The following is a 16,936-nucleotide window of genomic DNA, read 5'->3' on the forward strand; positions in this document are numbered from 1 at the left end:
GTCTTTAAAAGTCAGAAGTAGACCTATAGCTGTCTGTGAAAACAGAACAGAATACACAATTATATTTTCTATTGAGAAGCTCTGTGAAGTTGGAGAAAATGACTCTGGGTGACAGTGCTTGAGTGTTTCAACCTCAGTTTTTTAGACTACAAATTTGTAACAGATAGACCTTTCCTGCTTCTGTTTTTCAAATCGTGTCAATTTGTTTTCTAAAAAGGAATAGTTATCGATTTGCAGTAGGAGATGCATTGTTTGTGGAGCTTGACACTATAGGGACTAAACAAATCCACTCTTTTCTGCACTCTGTCACTGCAAATTTAAGTGTTGAAATGCAACACTAAAGCACCAGTGTAAGAAATGATATTATTATAACAATGTAAAATACTTACACATATTGAATGAATCCTGTAACACAAATCTTACTTAAAATGTATTAACTGCACTGAAAGTATCAAAAGTAACAGGAGCCAATATACAGGTAAAGTGTAAATGTACTACTGAAGAATTTATGTGCAATTGAGGTGGAACGAAATCGGACTGTTAGCCATATTTTACCATGTATTATTCGGTTCTTTCTCTTCTACAGTATTAGCTGAGGATAGAGTTTGCATGAAGAAACCATAAGTACACAAGTTCAACTACATGAATTTACTGAATTTTCCTTTCACCACTGTGCTGAGCAACAACAGTTTAGTAAATGTTGAGCACAACGCAGCCTTGAGTGGATGACAGTTTGAGCAGCTGGGAGGTCAGTGCATCACTCAGGGGTCGATGGTAATTTGATGGCAGTTGTTGCAAGGGAGAACTCTTCACTTCCACTTTCGCGTCCAATTGCTCACCAGTCGAGCAGGGATTCGATCCGACAGCCCTCTGATTGCGAGCTCATTCTCTCACTGTCAGGATATCACCAGCCCACTGCCTATTGTTACCGCTGTCACTTCTCAGTAGCATGACATGACAACTATCTGCCTACCGCAGCTATGCCAAGCCAGAGTTATTTACTGTATTGGTATTGATTTGATTTCTCCCCACAAAACAAGAGGAGACCTCTTCTATGTTTGCACACACAGTTACACACACACACACACACACACACACACACACACTCTCACAGACACACACACAAGCATAGGTCTATGAAGACCCGTCTTTCTCCACATGCAGACTGTGTTTTACCTTCTGCCAGTCGACCTCCAGTTCCCTCAGTTATTCATGAGCCATCTGCTTGGGCAAGTGCTGTGTCAGATGTGTGTCAAACAGAACCTCATCTGTCCCACCCCCTCACCAACCAACACCCCCATCCCCACCCCCACCAGTTCATCTTCTAATTGTGTCCTCGTCTACATCTTGGAGCCACCGTTGAACCCTTCCATGGTTAGCCAAGGGGACTCCAGCTCGACTCGCTGGTCCATCACGTCCTAAATAACCTGTTTGATCTGATGTCTACATCTTTATTTAAGATCATGGCATCTGGTTCATCAATGTTGTACAGCCGAGCAAAAGTCTGTCTTTGTGTACTCGGCTATGTGTGCGCCTTCTTCTGGGGCAGTGGGTTGAAGATGAAACAGAAATATTGGTAACTTTTTCGATCAAGACCATTAAAGCCGCATCAGAGTAGAGACGACACAGTGGAGGTTAAATTAGACAGCATCAAGGTGGAAACTGTAGGTGAAGGAAGGTTCCATGCCCCTGAAATAAGAATAATTTCACTGAAAATCTAAGCAAAAGATGGAAAGTAGCTCCTTTCAACACCATACTCTCAGTGACAGGGTAAATATGGCTGCCGTAAAAGGTCCAGTGTGGCTTTCTGATCCCAACCTCTTCCATATGAATATGCCCTATACCAACCAATCCCTCTGCAATTCAGTGACGCTCTTGAAAGTGAAGACCATTTCCTCTCTATAATAAAACTTTTTCATAGGCTTATGAGTGAAAAGAGGTTCAAAGCAAACTTAAATGGAATATTTTCCTGGTCTGCCATGACAGTGTAACTGTAGGCTACTCTGTAATTCTCGCCTTTCAAACGCTCGACATAAGTCAAAGTAGAGGCAGTGGTTTTTAGGATATGCTTGAAAAAGTTGAAGTACAGGAAAAGGGACTCATCTACTCTGACAAGAGCAACAATTAGATAAGTTACATCCACGACGGAGTCACTCAAGCCCTGTCGGAGCAAAAGGCGAAGGTTTGTTGGGTTGCCTCAGGAGTTGAGGACTTGAACCTGTGTTCGTTTCGGCTGTTTTTCAACTTTGTAGCAGTATAGAATCATTTAAGAGCATTTTAGAGTCTCTCTGCATCAGTTTTCACAATAGATGAAGCCTGATGAGAAATCTCTGTATTTCTTCACCGACGCCTCATAAGACAGTCTGGATTATTTGTCATACAAAATCACCACGGGTGGGCCTTGATTTAGCCCTAGATAAAATTGCTGGCATTTTATGCAAGTGTGATTGAGGAACATTTTTGCATAAGTACTTACTTTATGCACAGTTTAAAAGCTTTTCAGTATTAGCATGTAGCTTGATTCATGTGTCATAGGCTCTACTTGTTTGGAGAATGGTAATGAGCCCCTGATGGGAGCAAACACAGGAACAGAACAGTCGGTCACTGGTGATAGAAAACAAGGAAAACAAACAAAAACAGTGTTATTATAGCTGACATGAAGAATAAAAGTGGTGGAGACCAACATAGATGTACAGTAAACACCAGGTTGGAAGTCAAACAGCAGTTTGAAAAGACCTTAAAACAAGATTAAAAGTTGTTTCTTTCCAGAGGTAAAATATCTGTTCTTCGTACCAGAGTGTAATCTTCCCATTTTTGTGTTCTTACTCATAACAACTTCTGTGTAACTTGTGAGTTTTTCATGCTGCAGCGAGATATTGCCATTTATTACTCTGAGCTTGCCAAGCCGTTTACAGCTGCACAGGCTGCTCTAAAATTGGGCTTCATACAACTGTCATATCCCATACAGTTTCTCTGAGTTATCCATTTCAACACGGTATAAAAACAATTTATGTATGCATGGATGAATTCACACAAGCTACATGACCTTACAGAAAGGGGATCATGACTATATTAAATGCAGACCCGCCTCTGAGCAACACAATAATGTATGATTTCAGAAAAGAGGCCAGGAGGTCCCTGTGGAAAAGTGCTGTGATTCATCTCTGACAGAGACATCACTTCCACTCTGGGCCAAGGGGATAAGACTGTCATGTTAGCCATCCCTGCCCAATCCCCCAGCCCTTCAAAGTAAAGCCACCGTGATGAATCGGAGGCCCCTCTGAATGTGCTGTCCCGACATGCCCTCTTTGTTCATTGCGGGTTTCGGTGCACGAGGAAGGGTTTTGAAAATGCATGTTGTACTTTCATAATAAGACAAAGTGCTGAGCTCTGAGCGGATGTTCTGTGCTCCAAACATGCCAGGGACACATGCAAATGAGCAAAGGAGTCTGGTTAAGTGATTCGCTCACATGATAAGTAAACAGAAGCTGTCTGCACCCACTCATACCAACCCTGTGGGCTTCTTTTTTGTTTTTCCAACTGAATGTAGTGTCCTCTACTACGAGAGCCCTGGATTTTTTTTCCTTTCCTTTTTGGCTGAAGTTACAGTTAACTGCTATTGTTTGTCTACAACACTGACATCTCTCATGTCCGGATAGTTCTTTTTCTTCTTAAAATACTCTATTTAATTCTGCTTTTTGACCACAAGGCAAAAACTTTCCTGAAATCATTGGTGATGAAATTCTTTTTAGGTGGGTTGTTAACAGGTTTCACTGCAGGTGCTACAGATCGTCACGCCCGAAGCTGCCTGAATTAAATCATATCTTCACCGTCTTGGTGCCGGCAAAGGGACACAGAGAGGCCAATATCCAATAGACAAATCTCAGCCCCATTTAACGCCCTAACCAGACCGTCCTCAGCTACATCACATGATTTTTGGAGAATTTGTTTTGACAGGCAATTTAATTAGTCAAGCAAGGAAGCCGCACCACCCAAGAATAGTGGTCGTCTGCAATCCTCTAACCTGCCATATATTGTCAGGCTCTCATTGTAAATAGAAGTGCTTGTCTTGGAGGAGAGGCAGGGAGAGGGAGGAGGGGGAGGTTAAATGATGTACTTTACTCAAAGCTGAAGGGGCCACGGTGTCAGTCAGGAGGAAACAAAGAGGCTTGTCTGCTGTTAAACAGAGTGATGATTGCTTTTGTACAATAATATAGCTCTCAGAAGAGAGGCCACTGGCAGGGTCTGAAACAGGAAGGCAGTGCTCGGAGCGATGTTTTGACACAGCAGATAGGGGAAGATTAAGCGTTGAAACCGAAGCTGGCATAAGACGATAAGGAATGGATTTCTTTTTCCCTCTCTCCACATCCTTGTTGTATTTTCTTAAGATATTAAAGTTTAGTGACAATAACTCAACAAACCACGAGGACACACAGCCAAACATTAGATGGCACAATCTTTGTTGTGATTTTCAGATCGGAGGCAAAGACAACGAAAGTGGTGAGAAAAATGTAAGTGGATAGAGGCGCCTTGTCAGTTGACTGATCAATAGTGTGAAAACAACTCTTACACCAGTTGTATACAGTGTAGTGATAGTCTCCTGAGTGAAAGATAAGAGCTCCTACCGCGAAGTCATGCAGAGGTTAGTCAGAAATGTGATTATGAAAGAGTGAAATGGTCCAAAGGTGTCAGGAAGCCAAGGAAGCCAAGGCTCCTAGATTTATGTTTGTAGCATATGGTAATGTAATCAGCGTGGTGCAGATGTGAAGATGCTGTTAGTGAGTGAAAAATAATTGGGATGGAGTTGATGACATTGCAGGGCTTATGCTGTCATTCAACAGATGCTAACAAAGACAAGACATATTATGCCGAGAACTGAGGAAACCAGGCTTTGACATGCAACGCGTGGGTGGAAATAGCCTGTTAATGAATAGACAGCAGACAGCAGGAAAAAAAGGGGGGGAAAAAATGAAGACGGCAGAGCAGATACATGAAGCGTGCTGTGCGATAAAATATTGCTATTGTTAGGGAGTGCTGAGGGAAAAGTGCTGCGATGCAGAAAGAGTGGAAAGTCTTGACAGCTTTCCGGTGGCAGTCTGACGGCTGAGCAGGGAGATTGGAGGGAAAGTGCAGCAGAGGGCTGCTGTCAGGCCACACCAGAGCTCCGTTTAACAAGGTCCAGAGATGAGCTGCACCAAAACACATTGCAGGGAGAATGAGGGGAGGGGAGAGAGCGAGGATGGAGGAAGGGCTGAGTAAGGGCTCATGCATTTTTCCGAGAGCCTCGCTACCTGTCATGCCTGCGAGCCTGGGATTCCTCACATGTGCATGGGAGCAGAGATTGGAAATCCTCAGTCAGGACACGGGTAGAATAGGATTCAGAAATTCGGAGGAGGATCTGCCGTTATGTGCTGATACCAAGACATTCCTGTGACACTTTGACACTTTCATGTCTACATGAATGAGTGTGAGCCACATTGGATGCACAGCATTTTTCTTTTTTACTTATTTATTTTTTACCACAGCTGTACCTACAACAGTGTGATGTCCGAAATGATCACTCTCATGTGGTAATCTAGCCCATTTCACTCATCATGGTGCTGCACATTGAGCTGATCTGAACCATGGCAGTGGACGAGCAGAAATAATTAATGTGAGCAAATGCGGAATACGCCTTACTTTAAACATGGATGCCTTCAGGGCAAACACATACAAGAATCTTACAAGCTTCGCTCTGAGTGCTACCACACCTCTTGTATATCTCATCTTCATGCTGCACTTAGGGGGAAAGAAACGATTCAGTCATGGCTCCACAGTGGAAACTCTAGCAGGACCTCTGTAGCCCTCTTTCCACCTTGGCCTCAAGCATCAATCTCTTACCCTGGCATGAAAGCTTATCCCCCCCAACATCAGGCTAAATGTCAACCTCAGGAAGGCTGAAAACACCATTAGTTATGTCCACCGTATTAGACCAAGCTAATTCCACATAAAAGCCATCCACCCAACTGTAATGAGTCTGCTTTCACAGTGCTCGTTTCAGCTACTTAAGTCTTCACATCAGCAGAGACAGCGGGGAGGCGGTGTGTCCCCAGATCCCCAAACCCCTGCTGTCAAAATACCTGCTGAATCACTGTTATCAAGAGGATTCCCTAATCTGTACATAAAGTTGATGTATGAAGAGTGTGTTTGATTTTGTCAGTTTATTTGATTTGAAGGTGTGTGCAGTGTCTCTGACTGAAAATGAGCAAATGGTATTTAGGGTAAAACGACATTCTTGATGGTTTTGACATGGTAACAAGTGAACAGTCCTATTACTGGGTGATTTCAGGGGAATATCATGTGGGCGGAGATGACCTGAGGAGCGAGTCCTTGGTTTGATGTGTCATTCTCTCAAGCTCTCTATCCACGCATTTCCTGTCAATCTTCCTGATCCCAACCCCCCCCCAAAAAAAAAAGACAAATCTATCGCATCCATAGTTTTTGATACTGTACCCACATGCTTTATCTAATTTTCGGTTACATTACCTCCTTAATTCATCTCTTTCTACAGGTTTTACTACACATTAGAAACCTGACTTGATATTTACATAAATTATGTACTAATCATCTGTCTTGATCTCTGTTTCCATAGGGGGGCGACTCCTGTTTCTGGTGATGTGGCTGAACCTCGTGCCTCAAACTGACAGCTGCCCTGCCAAGTGTGTGTGCTACAGTGAGCCCAGGCCGACCGTGGCCTGCCAACAACAAGGACTGTTTTCCATCCCGACTGAGATCCCTGTGCGGAGCCAGCGGATATTCCTCCAGTCCAACAAGCTAACGGTGGTGAGGTCCACCAGCTTCAGCTCCTGCCACAATCTCACTGTTCTGTGGCTCTACTCCAATAACATCAGCTACATTGAGGCAGGAGCCTTCTACGGCTTGGAGAAACTGGAGGAACTGGACATTGGGGACAACAGCAACCTCCGCACCATCAGCCCTACAGCCTTCAGGGGCTTAACTAAGCTGCACACCCTCCACCTGCACAGGTGTGGCCTGTCAGAGCTACCAATTGGGGTTTTTAGAGGAATGTTCTCTCTACAGTACCTTTACCTGCAGGACAATAATATTCTAACGCTGCATGATGACACCTTCATGGACCTTGCCAACCTCACCTATCTCTACCTGCACAATAACAAGATCAAGATAGTAACAGACAACATGTTTCGAGGCTTAATCAATCTGGACCGGCTACTGCTACATGAGAACCGGGTTATCTATGTCCAACCTCGGGCTTTTAATGAGCTTGGTAAGCTGAAATCCCTGTTCTTGTTCTTCAACAACCTTACCGTCTTGTCAGGGGAGACCATGGACCCGCTTGTGTCCCTCCAGTATTTGCGCTTAAATGGAAACCAGTGGATCTGTGACTGCCGGGCAAGAACCTTGTGGGACTGGTTCAAGCGTTTCAAAGGCTCCAGCTCTGAATTGGAGTGCAATATCCCCGAGTTCCTGGCAGGAAAGGACCTGAAACGTCTGAAAAGTGAAGACCTGGAGGGGTGTGTGGAAACACCTCAAATCCAAACCAATCTCTTCAGCTCCAAGGGACAGTCCGGGAAATTTCCTTCTACCGAAAATCCTCTCGGTGACACCATTCCTAGGTGTTGCCTTGGAGACAATGACAAGTCTTCTATCCTGTCTGGCAAGAGCCGCCAAATCACTAACAACCCTCTTAAGGAAAGAGGGCACATGTCCAAGACTAAATACAAGGAGACGGAACGAACAAAAAATGAGACCCAGAACAAGCAGAATGACGGGCCGCTGGGAACCTTGTCCAACTCTCTGGACAAGTCTTTGGAAAATCTAAACCCTGACCTTATAGACAATCTGGAATCATCTACAGCCTCAAACAAAAAGAAAAAGAAGTGCTCCAAAAAGCCCAAATCAGACACCCACTGCATCAAAGGCCGGGGATCTACTTTGCAAGTGCTTCTCTTTCTCTTCATTCCCATGATCTGGATATCTCTAGCCATGTCTTAGGACTCCTGATCTCACGCTGAATACAGGACTCAAGATTGTTGATGCTCATGACAATGATACAGAAGATGCAGTGACATCTACAACAACAGGCAGTGACTGAAAAGCAAGATGTCTCATTGACCCAACGTGGGTGAGGACAAACAATAATGAAGATGTTAGAGCACATTTAACAAAATGGATGCCTTTACAGAACACTACAGATCTAATGTATATAATGAATTGGTGCCCAGAATTGTTTGTTCTCTATGTACTTAACTGTACTGTGTCTAAGCTACACATTGGGGACTCCTCCCTTTTTCCCTCCCAAAAGCTTTTACTGCTTAGACCACTGGACGACGAAAAAAATAAAAAGAACAAAAACAAAAAACAAAAAAAGAAAGAAAAAAAAAGAAATATAGGAAATCCAAGAAAGAGCGCACACAAAGAATGTTGGATCAGTTTCATGATGATAAAAGATCTACCCCCCATTATTTATTCAAAGTGATGCATTTGTTGGGTAATGTTATGTTTTTTTTATGTTTCTAAAAACAAATGTTTTACCTCCCCCCTTCAGTTTTCAGTTATATTTTCATGACAGAAAGGGTATATGGCAGCATTTACCAAAAGAATGCTGTCAGTTTGTTTATGGAGATTGCAAAGGAACCATAGATATGCATTTTATTTTACTTGTGTACAAGTATGAATATATTATGAATAAAAGTTCTTATTTCGTAGATCTTGTCGAAGTAGTGTGGTATTTTTCCCAAGATAATGCAACACATGGACTTCTGATTTTTCTGAAAGTTGCTGCTTTTCTTTGTTATATCGACTGGAGATGTTATGTTTCTTTGAGGTTTAGAAAAAAAAAAAAACTAAAAAGAAATTGAAGACTTTCCTTTTGGGTTATATCAAATCTTAATCACAATTTTGACGATTTTCAGACATTTTCTGATTAAATAATTCCACAACACAATTGGTATAACTGATTAATGAAAATAATCACGCATTGCTGCATCAATGCCTCAAGCAAAACTAGTGAAGAGAACCACCTTACTTGCAGCTCATGAAAATCTATTCTGCTCTGCTGCTGGTGCACTGCTTTAATGAGGTGAAGAAAAACTAAATTAGAGGGGACTTTGTTTTAAGACAAGTCAGCAAAACTGTTCTAAGTGAGGACCAAAAAATGCATCTGAATTTACGAAATGCATTTGAACTGAACAGTTACATCAACTCATATTGCTGCATGTCCCAACTAACCACATTGAAAGCCAAACAAGATTCCTCCTTCTAAACAGATGGCGGACCCAGTGTGGCGTGTTCATTGTTTTTTCAGAATTGTTAGGAGAGTGATGGCCGACTGTTTCTGTCTAATCTGGCTTCATCCCAAACCTCAGGCTTCCAGATTTTGTTTGTTTTCTCCTCAGCCTCTTCAGGACATTGGCATCGCGGCGCTTGAGGACACTGCAATGGAGGACTCGCATGAGCTCAGCAGAAGTGAAACAAAGAATACATCATGTATTACCCTTTCACTGATATCCATTTTGAACTTTTCACCTCTGTATTCTCAACTGATGTAGTCACCTTTTTTTTTTTTTTTTAACTTTAACTTTCACACTTAAATTGGTCAAGGAACCTCTGGTATAAGAATATCTCATGTGGGGAATTAAATTCTCAGGCATCTTTTTGATCTCCTGTAGTTACAACCTCTGTTGGCAGCACAACCTCCTAAGGCTTTGTAAAAGATCAAATAAATCAATGATTATGCGATAATATGTAATTTAAAACAAGGTCAACACCCAACATCAACATCCATCCATGCAGAATATTTACAAGGCTTAAGTGACTGCTGCACATGCAGTATGATGATGTTGAATGAAGCGCCTCGGGCATCTTAACAAAATTCAGCATACGATTAGACCTAGTCATGTATATTACAAACACTGCCAGATTCCTCATAATTTTGAGTGAATTATTAAACAGCGTATGAAAATGCTGAGGGAATATTGAAAAAACTGACTATTCAGATCACAACCTTGACTTTGAGAGCTTTAAAAGACCCCCAAGGCATCATAGTGAACACTGTTTTGCTTTTCTGACATGAAAAATACAGTATAACACTCTTGAATTCAAAATAATTTCACCTTTGAGATGTCACCTTGTCATGCTGCGATGTGTCCACAGGCTAGGATAATGTAAGACTTATATTCTGCACCAAATTAAGTCAAGATCTTGTCAACAGCTTTCAATTTATCTGGCACAAAGTGAAAGGATTAGAAAGAAGGGTCTCCACAAATCCCCAGTGCTTTCCATTGCCGTCGATTAACCTGGGGAAAGTAAGAGGACTGAAGGGGACCTGAGAAGATATTGATCTGGGGTATAGGAATCAACAAAAAAAACAAAAAAACAAGGCTCCTTCAACAGAGTCCTGCAATCATCTAATGGTACACAGGCTGCAGGCTGAGAGGATGCTAGTAATTGTATCTGATTCAGTCAGACCTCTCATGAAATATCTGCTCAGGCAATCATCAAATGACACTTCCTATCACAGTCCCATTCATATGTTAAAAAGACTATCATGTGGATAAGGACCTGCTGCTCTTCAAGTGCAGTGCAACTGTGATGTACAAAAGAGATCAGCAAAGTCTACAGCTAGATTTTCCATTTTCCATTTTCACATTTTCACGTGAAAAAAAGATTACAACCATAACTGTCACCACAAGCTTGTTTATTTTTCTTGTCATGTGAGAAGGCTTGTAAGTGAACCTTGAGCTGTAAACTACATGCAGGTACAACATATTGGCACGATTTCCAGTGTAAATGTAACTTGCAAAATCAAGCAAGATAGGATTATATTTCACATAAGGTTATCGCCACTTTGGTCCAGTTTGCTTTTAAATTTGTTATTTACCTAATATTCAGCTCAAAAACATGAATTAAAATACATTAAAAAAAGTAAATCCATCAACTATGTCACCTTTTCTTTCTAAAGTTCTGTAATTCTATGAGAAACGTCTGTCCCTACAGATGCGGACAGACATGAATTCAATTCAACTTTTCTATTTATTTTCTGTTGTTACAATCAGCTTTATTTTTCCACAGGAACTTATTGGTCGGTCATTTCTTCTGTGCCATAAAAGCTTCTACAACATTTTCATTTTGCCTGCCATCTCCGCTTATGCCATTACGCTATGCAAATAGTTGACTGCCGCTGTGTTTCATCAAACACAAATCAATGTTTATGCTGTTGCAAACATAAAACCACTGGACTGGAAGGGATCACTGTTGTGATCTGTTAAGGAGTATTATGCACACAGGAATGTCATTGAGTGATGTCATGAGCACACCTCTTATCAAGCATCATCATGGTGTCTCATGCTGAGAGAAAGCCTCTAACGTAAAATTTGGAACTTCATGAGTACATCTCATTCAGACAATGGAGGCTGTGTACTTTCCCAGCACAGTCTCACATACATACAGTAATAATTAAATTTCATGGTCCCTCTCCATCTCCCATTTATCACTTTATTCTCTCAGCAGATTCCTGGTTCTCATGCAGATCTTTGTGGATTTTCCTGGGTGATTGCTTTCAACATTTTTTTTTATATATTCTGGAAACAGAAATGTTCACTGTGTTAATAGGAGGTCTGAATCAAATATAAATATATAAAAGCTGGTGGTACAGTACATAGAAAAAACAAAATCTTTCAAATGTAGAGAGCTAACCCGCTGGCAGGCATGGGGTGATGTTTCATGATATGGTTGCAAGTCGTGACTCCCTTAACATCAAATCAAGACACAACAGGGAGCATTTGTGGAAATATTCAATTAGAGGACTTCAAAATGTTATTTGTCATTGTTCCAAAACTCCACTCTCTGGATGGCTCATACCCATTAAACTCACTCATCAACTTTACCCACTCAAGTGTGTTAAATTTCATCAGACTGTATACTCCGACAAACACGTCTGAACACGTCCACCTACGCGGATACGCTGTGTTTGTATGGGAAGCCAGAACGAGCGCATCCATTGTCTGTGCTCATGTCCATGTAGAAGAACACAACCCATTAAGGGCGTCAAAAACCGTAGGGAGCGAAGACTCACTCACTGCTCTTCACCTGATGATCAATGTGAAGCTGTGTTAAGATCAGTATTTGTAGTGTTTCAGAAAACAGAGACCACTGTGTTGCCATGGCAGTGTTATTTTACCCGTAATCTCACAAGATGGAGGTTAAAGTGATTTTGGCTGAAAAACTAAGTGTTTTTACATGTGACAAACAGGGCTACGATAGAAACAAGCCAATATGTTTGCTATTTTGCTCCAGATTCAATATCTCTCCTCACAGGTGCTCTGCCCAGCTGTATGGAATCACTATGGTGCAGTGACATGGATGTGATCCCTCACTGGCTTCCCACCAGTGAACAGTCCCAATTGTGTTAGTTGGAAAAGCCCTAACTAAACCAGATGGAGGTCTATATATGTATACGTCCTTATTTCTTGACTTTCAGAGTTGGTTGGTCTTGTTGTCAGATATACTTTCACACCACATATAGTCCTCGCACACGCACACACATGCACGCACGCACGCACGCACGCACGCACGCACCATGGGATCATTCCAATTTTCTTCCAGCTGGCTGCCCAAGGAGACTAAAAAACCCATCAGCTCTGGCCTCTTTACAAGCCCCTAAAGTTACTGACGGAGGCTGTGAACTCTAACTGCAGCGCCACGCTGGGGCCACAGCTCCATTTAACAGTGCCCAGAAACATGATGACCTGCAGCCTGCAGGCTCCTGCCGGACGTCAAGAACTTTTCTCATCAGATGGTGCAACAACTGAAACCCACCGCTAAGTCGGAGTGGATTTCTCCGTCTCAGTAACAGTCTTACCCTCCTTTTGCACTGATAAAGGGAAATGAAGTTAATTATGGGAGCTCCATCTGCAGTGAGGGGCCGGATGCAACATGGATTAGCATCTTGGCAAGTAATCAAAATAACTACAGGATATGGAAGTAAACTGTGGTAAAGGAAAGAAATCAGCATAGAAAATGGTGTATTTTGTTGCTATTCTGCTTTCTGCAGCTGACATCCATGTGAATCACTCTTTCAACATATGTTCTAGTTTTTATTTATTGTGCCTCAGTGGTGTCAGGGTTAGGTCTAAGTTTTAGGTTGACATTTACAGGTTCAGATGTGAACATTTTTGGATTAAAGAAAACCAGTATTCAATCTCACTTCACCTTGTCCATCACTGCATTTGTAGGGGGTAATGTTTTAGAAAGGGAACGATGGACCTTGTGGCACGCTAAAGCTCTTATCGTGTCATGAGAGCTTTAAATCCTTACATATTTTTAAGCAGAGGTCAAGCAGGTGTTACAAACTGACATAACTGAAGGAGGCTGACTGTCTGATTTTAAATGGAAAAGTCAAGTCAAGGATATGTGAACCAGGCAGAGAAGTTGTGCGCTTACTGCTTTAAGTTGTTCAGAAACCATATGTGGTAATATTTCCAGAGTGCACAGCTGAAATTCCCAAATAGCAAATATTAAATGCATGAATAAAACATAATGAAATAATCATATTAATACAGAAATATATTTATAAATCAGCCAATGCATTATGAACTAATTCAATGAATTATTAACATGCAGCCCACATGTTGTTTCTTCTGTAGCAGGGAAGGAAAGAAAAGACAATGGTGTGTCTTTCTCTTTCTTTGGTTGCTCCAGTTAATATTAGCTTTGCTGACAGCTCGCTGACAGTTCAGGGTCACGTGATTGGCTGAAGTGCGAGGGTGTGGTGACAAGACACTCATGACAAGTCACATGAATAAAAAAAAGAAAAAAAATTGCACCTCCCAAATATGTCACTGAGAAATAACAGTGCATCACCTCAGAGCATCTCATATTTAGATGGGTGGTGGGTGGGACTTGGACGTGGCAGTATGATTGGGAGGATAAGGGGCACTGATCAGATCTGGATGTAGCTGACAGTATGGGGTAGGTGGGGATGTGGGCTGACAAGAGCCCAGCTCCTTTTCACGGCAAATATTTGACACAATATATTGAAAAGATTAACAAAATAATAATGGTAAATATAATTTTTACTGAAAATTATTAGATTAACTCTTCATTCCCAATACTCACATTCAGATTTCATGTATCTCTGTATATGCGTGTAAACTTTCTTCAAAGGAAGCGGGTTTGAAAAGCGGAGAAAAGAACGAATCTCCGCCCGTTTCTGGATGTCTCTCTATTCACTGAAAAAATGTCCCGCCTTCAACTCCTAATGCAAATTCTCACAGACACTCCATGTCTCCTCCAGAAAACACCAACCTTTGATCATAAGTAATAAGGCATTTTTTCCTTAGCTTCAGCGAATGTGACTGAAATATTTGAGTTCATGGCTCGAGGCGAAGGCTTATGTGAGAAAGTTTAGACCACTCATTGCAGAGGAGTCCCAGACTTCGATGGAGGGGCTAAAAGTGTTTGCCTTCCACTGTGCATACTAAATGCTCTGACGCTATCACGCTCTCTTTCTATCAAACCTCACACCGATTCCGCCTCTATCTCTCTCTATTTATTTCCCTCACTCTCTACCGATCACACTCTTGCTCGCCTTTCTTCACCTGCACGCCCATGCTTATAATTCATGCTTGGAAAATCTCCAATCTTTAGCTATGCTACTGTAGCTGTTCTTAATCCAGTTATTTAAGTAACTGCTGATTCAGTGCATCCATAAAAAGTCGAGGTAAACCCGTTCTCTCACGCACCGTTTGATGTTAAAATGTTAACCATTTGATATTCAGACAGTATGGCTCACATTTCTCACATGGCATGTGACTTGATTCAAAGTGCATTTATTTGCCAGAGAAAAAGGGCTTAGCCGCAAGCTTGCTAGCAATTTAAAGGGGAACTCAGCAAGATTTTTTACATTAAAATAAGTTTGAAATTTTTTAAAAGTTTTTAATTAAACAGCTTCGTTTTTGTGAAGTAATTGTGATGGTTAAATGACTTGTTACGGGGAGAATGGAGGCTCTCTGCCTTACCCTAGTGTCTCTTGGCCCAAAAAAAAATGCACATGGTCACCACAGTGAAAATATGCACTCCAAAACTATAGGAGGAGCTCCATAGAGAAAATAGGGACCAGACTTGCATAGTTCCCCTTTAATAGCTAGGTTACAACGAAGACTATGTGAATAGGTGCTAATGCTAAACTATAGAGATTAACATATCCTCTGTCTCGTCACTCATAGGTTTCTGAAGAGCAGTTTTGAAGCTCAGAGTTGGCTGCCCTGTCGTCACCACCTTGGCATTGCTCAATTCCTCCCAGCTGATCCAAAAATGAGAAAAGAGATATGGGCTTGTGTGGAACTGAGACAAGATACGATCACCCCCCGTCACTCAAGCAGCCATTATGCAGAACTTATGCCTTAATAAATTGTTACAGGTAAGTTTTATAAAAATGTACCCTGTAAAACTGTCATGAAGGAGGAAGTTGGCTTAACCAGTACCAGTTGGCAAACATGTTAATTTCAGTGGTGAGGTTGGGCAGTTTAACTACGGAGACTACGAAGATTGACTTGTTTGTTTTTTTTAGAGCCACCCTCAAGTGGTCTTTTGTGTTTGCTTCATTTTTCAGCCCAGGTTGGTTGACAGCCCAGCCTTTTACTGGCCTGATGAAATAAGTGCTGTTTTTTTCAAAACTCGACTTCAGCTCAAACTATTTTGTCATATCTTCTTTGAGCTAAAATTGACTTCATTCACTTTTCGAGATATAATGTTTTATTTGACCAGAAAATCAGAAAAGCACCGAGATAAACAGTAAATGAATGATGGCTAAAGTCTGTGTCGCTTTTGTTTTGTTCATATTGGCTCACTGTCCTTCACTAATTTCATTGGTCTCTTGAGCCAGCACCATAATAGTGACTGTATTGGCTTTAGCCCCCAGAGCCCACTCCAAAGGTCATATCAGCAAGACCTTCCCACTGATCCTCTATTAAACAATAAGGATCATGATTCTGTTTTTGCCATTAGAGCCATCATAGCATGAAATGCTATCATGGGATCACGTTGAAGCGTTTTAAATGAAGGTGAACTTAAAAATGTGGCTGTCATCATCCAGCAAAGGTCAAAGTCTATGTGGCTGTCACAGTATCTGCACCACACTGAAAATGATGCACTGGACACAAGGATGGAAAACATTGTCCAGAATATGATTTGTTATTGAGTGGAAGTGGAATTATGGTCAGATTGACATCAATACTAACGACCTTTGCCTGATGAGGACGACCCTATCTGACTCACTGAGGGTTTATCTGGGCTTGTTTTTCCATGATAAGTCTGTGTAGGTTGTGAAACTATTGGAATTCCTGGCCAGGAAAGAGGTGAGCTGTATAATTCAGAGGGGGATAATCTCGTGAACCATTTATGTGGGCTGAGCCGCTCATTATTTCTGAATCATGCTTGGATTTGGGAATGAAGAGTGGCAATTTGTTCTCAATCCCAAATCAGTCAAATTAATGCTCCACGTATGTTCATAACCAGGCCGGCACTGAGGGACACACAGTCCCCACTAAAGCCGCAACTGGAAGCTGCAGAGCTTTTGCAGTAGATTAGGCCGATATCCAATAGGATTTGGTCCCATACCACATAAAAGCAAATGGGTAAATGGGTCCATCTAATGATCCAACTTAATATGATTAAAAAGAATAAAGCTACCCATATACACATGCCCTCTCTCTCTCTCTATTGGTCTGTTGCTCACAAATGCACAAACACACGCCCGCAAAAACACTTTTATTCCCTCCTCACTGCCAGTGTCAGTCTAGGTGTTGGCCAATAGTGTTTCTCTAGTCATTTTGAGAAAGAAAAAAAAATGAAAAAGAAAACTTTTTATTGTTTTATCCAAGATCAAATGTGATTGCAGTGGCAGCTTTACTGCAAG

The 16,936-nt window shown here is 41.6% G+C and overlaps 1 protein-coding gene across 1 annotated transcript in view; it reads left to right on the forward strand.

The window, feature by feature from the left end:
• rtn4r (reticulon 4 receptor) overlaps positions 1–8,726 on the forward strand; it is a 49,975-nt gene extending 41,249 nt beyond the window's left edge. Inside the window, exon 2 of the mRNA XM_085786286.1 lies at positions 6,632–8,726. Coding sequence (XP_085642412.1) covers positions 6,632–8,013 — 1,382 coding nt within the window. The 3' untranslated portion in view covers positions 8,014–8,726. The remainder of the gene's footprint in view (positions 1–6,631) is intronic.
• The last annotated feature ends 8,210 nt before the right edge of the window (positions 8,727–16,936 follow it).

The sequence above is a fragment of the Trachurus japonicus genome, chromosome 9 (genome assembly GCF_045865225.1).
Source record: "Trachurus japonicus isolate A0001 chromosome 9, Traja_1.0".
In the NCBI taxonomy this organism is placed as follows: domain Eukaryota; kingdom Metazoa; phylum Chordata; class Actinopteri; order Carangiformes; family Carangidae; genus Trachurus; species Trachurus japonicus.